The 11577-nt window shown below is 45.6% G+C and overlaps 1 protein-coding gene across 3 annotated transcripts; it reads right to left on the reverse strand.

The window, feature by feature from the left end:
* Window positions 1-1316: 1316 nt before the first annotated feature.
* On the reverse strand, window positions 1317-10716 carry cnnm3 (cyclin and CBS domain divalent metal cation transport mediator 3). Of its 3 annotated transcripts, none has more exons than XM_088280527.1 (12): window positions 9628-10716; window positions 8243-8577; window positions 6794-6970; window positions 6354-6511; window positions 6135-6278; window positions 5314-5472; window positions 5010-5179; window positions 4697-4793; window positions 4454-4584; window positions 4109-4259; window positions 3886-3937; window positions 1317-3303 (listed from the first exon to the last, which is right to left on the reverse strand). In XM_088280527.1, exons 1-11 carry the CDS (start codon window positions 10345-10347, stop codon window positions 3894-3896), a joined length of 2286 nt encoding a protein of 761 aa, XP_088136653.1. In that variant the 5' UTR covers window positions 10348-10716; the 3' UTR covers window positions 1317-3303; window positions 3886-3893. The 3 variants fall into 3 exon arrangements, with proteins under 3 accessions (XP_088136653.1, XP_088136654.1, XP_088136652.1); XM_088280528.1 differs by having other exon boundaries at window positions 3850-3937; XM_088280526.1 differs by lacking the exon at window positions 3886-3937.
* Between the last annotated feature and the right edge of the window lie 861 nt (window positions 10717-11577).

Raw genomic sequence — 11577 nt, forward strand, 5'->3', positions numbered from 1 at the left:
GTTTGATTTTGTTCCTTATTCCATTAATTTGTTGTCTTGGGCCTTATTTTCTCGACTGCTACTACTGTATTTTATTTATCAGTTACTGAATGTTTACGCTGTAACGCGAACGGCAAATGACGACAGTATCTCATCTCATCGAAATGATCCGATTTCACGAATCCTGCGCAAATTGAATCATCATCATGATGTTGCGTGCCGCAGGCAGAGTGCCCTCTTTGACCCCTGGCCGCTGACCGCTGATTAATGAGCACGCACGCACATGTGCACCGTGGCACTGCTGCATTGTGGGAGCGCAGCGCACTAATTCCTCAGCGGGCAACGAGACCAATCAAGTCTGGCTTTCAACATTTATCACACCTGACAAAAAAAGTATAGATTTCAGCGAGGGTCACGGAAGTTCACATGCAAGATTTACTTTTGCAGGTCATATAAAATCATGTGGCAGGCCAGATCTTTGTAAAAAATGATTTTGTATGACGATAACCTTTAGTCGTCGCGCAATGTGGAAATTATAATATTTAATCAGCGCTGACACTTTGTCTGCAATGACATTCCAGTGTAAGGCATGTTGGAGGCGTCTCTATGGCGCATCACCTGTCATTAAAATTGAGGAATAATTCCATTGGATGAATTTGAAACGTGATTGGTTAAAAAAACATCACGATTGCTAATCTAGTTAATGTTTCATGGTCCAGCACTTCTGGTTGTGACGGCCTCGGGGCACATTAGACTGACACCGCAACACATATGATTGAACAAAACAATAGATTCAAAAACAATTCGCAATGGAGGGCAAAGAGAGGCAGCGAGGAGAAAAAAAAAAGAAAAGATGTCAACACGTTTGTGTTTCGCAGCAATCCTAATCCTGCAGGCGGAGGACGACGAGGAGGTTATTTATAGATTCTGTTGCCATGTGCCCGCAAAGTGACTGGCAGAGGCAACACACGCACACGCACGCGCGCACGCACAAAAAGACATGCACAAAACGTGAAGTCAATGAGCTGGTGTGTGCGCAACTGCCGCACACGTGACATAACGATAACGTAACTTGACCAAACCAAAAGAAATCACATGCTAGCATGACAACATGCTAATGTTGCTAATTTGATAACATGACCAGATAACTCGTAATAACTCAACACTATGTTGACAACCTAACATGGCATATTTCAAAGTGACAACATGACAACATAACCTGCGAAAATGACAAAAGGATAACACAATTTCATGAAAACGAAAATATCACCATGGCAGAAAAAGTAGAGAAAGAAATAATTTTTTGAATGCTCCAACATTGAAAACTAAGACAGTCGTATTTAGAACAAGAGTGACTTTATTTCCTAGGAAAATTGAATCACTTAAAGGATTAACTCCAACGTGGCTGCTGCGGATAAAACTATAAAAAATGTAACACAAACAGGAAGTGATTCAACAACTTCAAATTTGTCTTAAAACTACTCAAACATATGGATACGTGCACTCCTCGTGGACATTTTTCTTTTTCTTTTTTTACATTCAATTTTCTACAAAAAAAGGGAACACGTTAATTAAAAGAGTAAAACTATTTCAACAAATCTTGAAATCAAACAGGATTTTTTTGCTGCAAGTTATCAAGTTGTAACAGCAATAACATGCGCGATACTTTGCTAACCAGCCCATCGCTAATCACGCTAACGGGCTTTTAATCACTCTTCTAGTTAAAACCACTAAAGCAAAATCTTGTTAATTTGGCAAATCCACCTTCTCAAACACTGATTGTTCAACTGCTGCTTAGTTTATATTAGCACTTTGCCTGTTAAAAGCACAACTTAAAACACATTGGAGAGTTTTATTGGGTTGGCTGAAAAAAAAAAGTCACCATTGAGAGTGTAACAAATATTAGCATTAGCTCATTACGCTCACGAAGCTGACCTTGCTATTTTGAGCTCCAAAGGCAAGGGAGCTAAAGTTAGCATATTGGCTCATGTTTCATGTGAATGCTCAAGTAAATTCAAACAACATCCAAGTGACACATTAGCTTCCAAGTAGCTAAATGAGCTAAAGAAGCTGTGTTAGCTTTGGTATGTACTTGATTATGATAACTGGATTCAGCTGGTCCAAGATACCAAAAAAAATTGTTTTAAAATTAAAGCATTAACTCGAGATAAAAAAAAAAAAAATGCAATTAAATATTCTAACCAAGTTAACTCACTTTTATTTACTTCTCAAATAATTTGCATATCTAGCAAAGCCAACTGAAATATTGTTCCCTATTAGGTGGACTTAATTTCAGAACAAAACGCCACTCGCACGTGATCGTTGGGCTTCGCAAAGCAACAATGCTGGAGTGGCACAATTAAATGAAGTTTTGAGAATTGTTTCTAAGGAAAATGCCTGTAAAGATGACAGCGTTTAGACCAAATTCAAGAATCAGAGAAAGCTATTAGAACACTCTCTGATTTAAAATACACTTAATATTTGGTGATTTTACATTAATTACAACATATTGTTCAAGTAAATGCCTGTTACAAGCGTTCACAAAATTAGACGTTGAAAAATGCGATTAATCGCAATTATGGATTTTTGAAGATTAATGAGATAAAAAAATGTAATTGCTTGACAGCACTAATATATATAACATGTTGATGCTAACGCTCACACACGGAGACAACAGGACGAGGTTCAAGGTGCTAGTTTGGGGTTCCAGTTAAGGAGGAGTCAAAATGTCACACACAAAACTGTTCTGAAAGCAAAGACAAGAAAAACAACTATAGAGACGCTAACTAGCTATCGCGGCTAGCTTGAGCACAAACACAACACGTGGAATGGGATCGTTTTTAAAGTGTCATTCAAGATAGATTCAGCTTTTCTGTGAGACGTTTGGCATAGAAAATTCTTATGTAAAACTTTGCGCAGTTAGCGCCCCCCCCCCCAGGCGTAACTAGGGAACCAGTCGGAGAGGTCACATGATCATGCAGCCTAGAAAGAGCGTGCGTCGCTCTCTTAACCGACCGATGCTTGCTCGCACGCACGCACGCACAATTTGGCACGCAAACAGCAAAAGTGACCAATGGCAATGCTGAACTTGGAAGAAAGGCACTGCCCCAATTAACCAAAACCAAATCATAAAATATCTCCACAAAGTGTTTATAAAACGTTCTAATAATAATAATAATAATATTAATGAAAACTATAATGATAATTACAATGGTATCAAGAAATGGAGACAAATCTCGTCCATTCAGATGAATGCTTGAAGAGATTGTCACTACGCACAGGCCTCGTCGCTTTCTTCTTCTTTGCCGTCTTCTTCTGTTCCATCTGCAGAAGCCGACCAACGAGAGCACAGAACAGTGGCGTGAGGGAGCGGGCACACGGTCACACGGGACAAATGAGGGGTGGCAGCATCGGTATGTATTCAACATGAACAAAAAAAAAACTGTGATATACATAAATAAAAATAAAAAAAATACAACAAATTAGATGGAAATGTGAACATGAACTGTTAAGGACTGGACTGGAATATAAATTAATTACAAGTTAAGTAATAACATTTGAAAAGTGTAATGCTTAGTATTAAAACTTATTTAGTAAAAGTTTAAAATAAAAAGAAAAAATATTAAATCAATTAAAAAAAATACAATACTAAAATCTAAAAATAAAAACTAATTTGATAACTTGTGAAATCGACAAATAAAAAAAATAAATAAACGGTAAAAAGAATTGCATTTGAAAATTAAATGAAAAAACAAACATTAAAAACTAAATAATACAAGAAAATAGGCATGATGTGAACTGCCCAATGAGGACAAAGTGAGATTTGGTTTGTGCGCTACAAACGCACACAGCGAACACACTGACACGTACACAAGCTGAGATGTAGCGTGTACGGGTTGCGTTCACCTGCCGCACTAGCAGTAGTTGTCAATGGTTTCAAAGAAAGAGAAGTTCAAGTCTGGAGGAGAAAGTCAGCAAAGAAAAGACAAGAAACATTTTTGGTGTTTGTTTAGTTCAGCAAAGAGGAAACAGGAAATAGGAAGTTGTTAGGCATTAGTGCGATTAAGGCGGGCCCCGGCGGGCGAGCGAGCGAGCGGGCGGGCGGGCGGCAGACGCCATTCAGGCTAACCTTGCGCGGCTGAGGCTGCGTTCCTGTCGTTGAGCAGTTTGGTGTGACTGTTGGGAAGGATCTTGATCTCCGGCGGGTCTGGACTCAGACCACCGGCACTGCCTCCGTGTCGCGACGCCATCAGGGCGTTCAGGTACTGCAGCCGGGTCACCTGCATGCCCAAAGCATGGATGAGTGGAAAGAGTGTCTCATCTCGTACAGTCACATTCATGATCAGACATGCATTGTCATAGACGCAAACACACGCATGGACAGTCAGACCCCCCCCCCCCCCACACACACACACACACATTACTACTCAATTGACTCAAACACACACAAACAGATGCACGCGCATGTACCTACCCGGATGAGCTGCAGGTCGGTGAGCGCTCGAACCGTGTAGTCTGGGCAGTAACTGGACGGACTGGTCGCCTCGGGCGCGTCAAATGCATCTCGGGGAGACTGACGCCGAGTCGACACGGGGGACTGATGCACTGTACACATGTCGAATAATCATTGGAATCAAAATATCATGTAGAGAGACGAAAAAAAAAGCCATGAGCTCCTGCGTTGCCGATTGTGTGTTGTTGCAGTTCCTGCGCTGACCTGAAGATGGCAGCGTGAGCGCCGACACGCCGTAATAGGTGAAGGCTCCGTTGTCAAACTTCAGCCCTTCCTTGCCGATCTCCACCTCCACTCGACCCTGCCGCCACAACGCGCACACTTACTCAACCCATCATCTCCTCACGACTAAAAAAAAAAACACGTGCGCTCTCACACACACTCGATCGGTCTCCCTCAGACGCACACTCATTTACATACACACAATCACGCACACCCCCCAGACTGACACTCTCTCAGTCGCTTTATCACACACACACACACACACACACACACGAGCACGCGCGCGCACGCACACCTGTAGCAGCAGTATGAAGTAGTCCACCGGATGGTTGCGCGTGTACAGATAGTGGGCGGGGCTGAGGCGGTTGCTGGGGTCAAAATGCACCTCCTGGTTGACACTGGGGTGGCGGAGAAGGTGGAAAAGGATCTTCTCGGACACACGCGCTGGGCTGAAGTGTTCGACCTCTGCGCGACATCACAGACACACCACATGTGAGGTCACAGGCGACGGCGACAGCCTTCGATCAGGTCAAGGCGTGCACGCGAATGGGAAAAGTCTCGCTTCCCGAGAGCGCTACAAAATGGCTGACTGGAAGCACCTCTGGAGAGGAAGCGGTGAGTGGCGAGCAGCAGCTGCGGCGACGTCCGGATCTTGGGCTCGCCTTCGGGTGTCTTGAAGAGCGAGAACTCGTCGGGCGTGCCGCGAGACTCCAGCGGGATCTCCAGGGGGGCCAGAGGTCGCTTCACCTTCCTGTCCACTGCAAAGGAAACAGGCGGCGGTTGACAAAAAATGAATTTCGCAAACATCAACCGAAGAAACATTTTCACTTTTCAGAGTTTTGTTTTTAGGGGGGTGGGAGGGATAAACTAATTGAAAAGGCATTTTCTCTTTTGAAAACGAATAAAAACAAACGGAATTTTTCAGACTCCAAGTTACACCAGTCAAAAATGCATCATGAAGAAAAAGATTTTTTTTTTTTTTTAATTAAAAAATAATTAGTAGCGATACCACATATCAGTGAAGATACGATACTGGCCTCATTTTAAGGTATCGGTACTCGTGGAGCCTGCCGATATCAGCCACAGATACTTAAGGCCGACAAAATTGCTCACTATTTTTGTCATTGTATTAAATGAAATTTTACAGCTCAGAAGTTGTAGAAGTATCGGGACTCGACATCGCTGCCGACTCACAGAATGAATACTTGCAGGTGCAGGGATCGGAAAGAAAAAAATATAATATTGAACATTCCGAATAAAATCTATGAATTCCCAAACTATTACAACCCTGTGAAGATGTCGATCATTTTGGTTTCTGGCATTTCAGAAAGGAGTGGCACTTGCTGCTGTGACCGCCTGTTCCCGCTTTTTAAAAATTTTTGTCCAAAACATCATCACGGCCATCTTTAAGAGAACCTACGGTAGCCATCTGACTCGTCCAGGATTTCCGACTTGATGATCTCCTCAATGACGTCTTCCAGGGTGACCAATCCCAGCACCTCGTAGAAGGGGTCGCCCTCGCCCTCGTTGTTCACCTTCTGCACGATGGCCATGTGCGAGTTGCCTGGATGCAACAAGCTAACATTAGCGCCAAGCGGAGGCGCGCTAGCCAGCCAGCCAATCAGCCTTCCGTCCTGACCTTTCTTGAACTCCTCCAACATGGCGTCCAGCTTGGTGTCGTTGAAGACAAAGTGCAGCGGGTGGTTGTAGAACTTGGTGATGGTGGTCATGGGCGTGCAGTCGTCGGGGTCCACCAGCGCCAAGTCCTTCACGTACAGGATCTCCACGATGTTGGACCTGCACGCCGCCGCACAAGCCGCAATCACTCGATTACAAAACCGGTCAAGGTTAACATTAAAATCAAGGCAAATGTGCCACCATCCACACGATGACCTCACAGTGCGGAGGTCGTGGGATCGACAAGACAAGACTCCTGTCGTTGTGTAGCACTCAGCAAATTTCAATGTCATTAAGGAGTCAAAGTGGACTTTAAGACGGCAAGCAAGTTAGTCCGAGCAAAATTGCATGAAAATGATCTTTGTCAGCAGGAGGTGCAACAAGCCACGTTTTAGCGCCCACCTCTCCTCCTCGTAAATGGGCACCCGCGTGTAGCCGCTCTGCATGATGTCCGACATGGTGGAGAAGTCCAGGAGGGTGGAGCTAGGCAGCATGAAGCAGTCCTTGAGGGGGGTCAAGATGTCCTCCACCGTCTTGCTGCGCAGCGCCCCGCGGCTGAACTCCTCCTTCACAAATTCACTGCAACAAGCCGCACGCAGACTTTAACAGAAAACTCAAGACATTTGCTTTCAGAAAAAAAAAAAAAAAAGTGCCAGCGGGTACAAGTCAGCCCCAAGGTCAACATATGTAGCCCACGGGTGTTTTCTAAATCTTTCCTTTGTTCCAAATGTTCTATATTTCGAAGAATAAAATGGTGTTCAATGGGGGGGAGATGCTGTTTTATTTACCCAAATACAGAAAAAAAAAGTAATTTTAGAGCTGCAATTTTTCATTTTTATACTGTGATATTTTTGCTCACAGTTATCATGCCGTCCAAATCTAATTTGAATCCATGTCGACTCTTAACTATTCTAATTACCATAGTTTTCCTCCAAACTTTGAACCCTGGGGCTCTCAATGTGATGTGGTTTATTTATGGGTTTTTACTGACGAGTGTCAAGCCAGAAATAGATTTTCTTCATTCTTATCCGTGCCACATCTGATCAATGAAACTAGCAAACACATCACAGTGGACCAATGAAAGTGTCCAAGTCCGTCCTCATATTGAATAGTCATCAGCTATTTGCGGTTGGATCAACATTATTGAGGAGCAGCAAGAGAGAGAGAGAGAGAGAGAGAGAGAGAGAGAGAGAGAGAGAGAGAGAGAGAGTGAGAGAAAGAGCGAAAGAGGGAGAGAGAGGGACTCAAAAAAAAAAAATCAAAGTGTATCGTATGGTGTCGTACTCCTTCTGGAGTGCACGCCTTTAATAATAATATTGCCTTTATTAGTCCCACAATGGGGAAATTCGAGATTCGAACCCAGGCCTCCTGGGGAGACTGGGTCCGGAACGCGGCGCCTTAGACCACTCGGCCATCCTGGCAGCCACGTGGGGGCAGTATAACACAAAGATTCATTCATTAAGCAGTATTAGTCATTTTTCCAAGCGGATGAAGAACATTTGCTAACGACTATTGCTGTATTGACTGTCTAAATTGAGATGTTCCACATTTGTGCTCGAACAGCCAACGTTAAACACCAGCACACCAATTCTATTTGTTACCCGATCGTTTTGAATTTTTGTCAGCAAGAGGCGAAGGTCAGGTTAGGTGGTTGTTTTAAATACATGTAAATCTTTGTTTTATGTTTTCGATTTGTCAGTAAACGGCAACTGGGAGTGGCAATAAGCTGCCTGAAGTCTTTTTGAACAAGAAAAAAAGGGGGGGAAAAAAGAAAGATAGCAAAGAATTGTTTACAATGTGCCATAGCGCCACTTTTTTTGTGGAGTGAGGCGGCGTTATCGGCGGCCGTACCTGTACGGGTCGTTGACGCTGGAGCGGATCATCTCCATGGCCCGCTCCCGGATGCAGCAGGTGCTGATGTCACGCCTCAGTGCCAGGTCCAGGACCAGGCCCAGGGGGCAGGAGAGCGGGCAGGTGAGCACCATACTCGCCTGGGCCAGCCAGGTGAGGCCCGGGGCCAGCTGAAAGCCGTAGCCGGAGCACACCACGTGAGGGAGCAACTCGGCCAACAAGAAGAGCATGAAGGCGGCGGCGAAGGCGGCTGACGCCACCGAGTCCAACGCCCGGAACAGCAGCACCCCCAAGGTTGAGTGACCCAGGACGCACAGGAAGAGCAGCGAGCACGCCTGCCAGACGTAAGATGTAGTTGCAGATATTTTTCATTCTTTTAAAGCATTTGCCTTTCTGTTTTATTTTGTTCACAAAAAAATGTCTCTATTATGTTTGTGGTCTTTGCATTTTAAAAACTGCTCTGTGAAAACTGTCCCATTTGGCCAAGCATGCGCGCGCGCACTTCTCATAAACTGGACTACTGCATTTTCTTAGGCTTCCAGTTTTGTGTTAGGGTCCGGTTTGGTGGCCTCAGTACTGCATCTCTGCTTTTTGCAGACGATGTGGTAGTGTTGGCTTCAAGTCGTGATCTTTAACTCTCACTGGAGCAGTTTGCAGCCGAGTGTGAAGCGGTTGGGATGAAGATCAGCATCTCCAAATCTGAGACCATGGTCCTCAGTCAGAGTGCCCTCTCCGGGTCGGGGACGAGGTCCTGCCCCAAGCGGAGAAGTTTAAGTATCTTGGGGTCTTGTTCACGAGTGAGGGGAGGATGAAGCGCGAGATCGACGGGCGGATCGGTGCAGTGTCTGCAGTGATGCGGACGCTGCACCGATCCGCCCGTCATCCGCTTCTGCTCCGTATTGAGCCGGGAGGGGCTCGGAGTCGAGCCGCAGCCTTTGAGAGGAGCCAGATGAGGTGGCTCGGGCATCTTGTCAGAATGCCACCTGGACGCCTCCCATGTGAGGTGTTCCGGGCATGTCCAACTGGGAGGAGGCCCGAGGATGACGAGACTATGCTCCCAGTTGGTTTGGGAATGCCTCGGGATCACCCTCAGGAAGAGCTGGATGAAGTGGCTGAGGAGAAGGAAGTCTGGGCTTCCCTGCGACCCGACCTCGGATAAGCGGAAGAGAATGAATGAATGAATGAATAAATAAATTATTAAGTGGAGGACAGCTTTTTTTTTGTTGTTGTTTTTTTTACAATTTCTAAGGCTCATCTGATATGCTTAATGTTTTTTTTTTTCCGTGGAGTCAAATTTACAAGACGTTTTAATCTTCACTTAACAGGGACTGTATCGAGGTCAGGAGACTTTTCTGACAAGCATTTTTTGATTTGATTCTTTTTACCAGAAAGTTTCCTCGCCTCCTGACGGGCTCCAGACGCTTGGCGGCTCGCTTTTCCTCCTCTGACCCGCAGCTGTGCAGGACGTAGAGCTCAACCGGGTCGAGCCACAGCAAGCTGAGATGGACCGTCCTCAGCAGCCCGCAAGTGAGTACCAGAATCGGCACCAACACCGCCAGGCCCCACGCCGGGATGTGCTCCGTGGGCTCAGGCTCCTCCGAACCGAGGCGCAGCCGGTCCTCACCCGCCGAGGTCCACTGGCCCTCACTCTTCATGCACACGTGATGGAGGTTCTGCTGGAGGTCCCGCTGCCCGCCGCCGACACCCGGTCGGACCTCCACAGTCAGTAGCCCGCTGCAATCCTCCTCCGCCGCGAAGGGCTCCTTCACCTGGAAGGCGGCCTGCCGCCGTCTGTCTTCATCCCCGCACGGGTCCCCGAGCGCACCCTCGGCCGCGAAGGCCAGCCAAGGCCAGGTCCGGTTCCTCAGGTCGGTGCCGAAGAGCCTCAACTTGAACAAGGCTTCCCGGGGCGCCGAGATGACCCCCCCCTTCATAGACACACGGCCCGCGGGGTCCTCCGGGCGCAGGCGCACGACGGGCGGCGCCGCCTGGCCGCACAACCCCAACCGGATCCCGCACGACAACAATATCATCAACAGCAACCGGAGACCTGCCAAGCTGGCCACCATATTGGAATTGGTCAGCCTGGCTGCGGGGCGGGTCATGTGACAGTACTCCACGGCAGGCCACGCCTACTCGAAGCCATGCGGCGTTCAAATCATGGGACAAACAACAACTCGACGTGTTCAAAACGTGCGAACGACACAACACAACTCGAATAATTAACACATGAGGCAACTTACTTCCTACATATGTCGAAGATGCAATGAAACATCTAAATTGAGTATCATGTATTTAATTGATTCATAATGTGCTAATTTGCGGGCAATATACGTTTGATTTTACGATACGTACGTATTACGAAGGACCACATCGTCTATACGGACATTTATGTTAAACCCATTCCCCACTTAAAGTATAAATGTTAACCGAATAACTAACTCAAATCAACGAGTATTAAATGCGACTAAACGACTAAACCTAAAAACTTCCTGACTCGCAACGCAACACAAGCGCGACATCATGACGCTTGCGAAACTGCGCGCTTCGGCGACCATGTTGGCTCAGATTAAACTGGGCTGGTCCGATGTGTGGAGGACATGTTGGCGCTCGGGTGGTTTGTTTTTGTCGCTAGCGCAAATGCTACATTCAAATCATGGGAAGAACGAGGACTGTAGCTGTCAAAAACATGCCAACGAGGCAATTTTACGCGAATAACTAAGATTTGTGTCAAAGTACTTGGAGGATATATCGAAAATATAATTTAAGAAACTTTATTCTTATAATATGTATGCGGGGCATTCAGATATTGCACATTTGTGAACACGGTTTCGCTTGACTTGAAACAACAAATGTAACACATAGCAGCACGTCTCGTTCGTCGACCTTTAAGTTAAATATATTCCGCAATTGGATTCTAAATGTCAACTTGGATGAGAGAACACAACAAGTAATAAACACGACTTGAACCACTAAATTCTACAACTTTCCGGCGGGCATTGAATGTAACAAGAGTGAAGGATTGTATTATGTTAATAATATTAGCTTTAGCATTTACGTGATAAAATGTCAATCATTAACAGGTTCATATTTGCTACAGGTGCTAGATTTATATTACTTAGTTCAAATGTGTTTAACTATTTAGAATTTTCATGACCTACACTCCACACTTGTGACCCACACACAGAATGTTCATAAACCTGCACTCCAACATTTTGCAACACACACACAGTCAGCATTTACAACTGACCACGAACAGCACTCCAAAGACAACAAAATCGATAAAGTACATTTGCCACAATGCAGATGACATTGAAGGTTGTCTGAGATGCTTC

This window comes from Idiotropiscis lumnitzeri, chromosome 18 (assembly GCF_059441095.1).
Source record: "Idiotropiscis lumnitzeri isolate Australia: NSW breed Sydney's pygmy pipehorse chromosome 18, RoL_Ilum_1.0, whole genome shotgun sequence".
NCBI lineage: Eukaryota > Metazoa > Chordata > Actinopteri > Syngnathiformes > Syngnathidae > Idiotropiscis > Idiotropiscis lumnitzeri.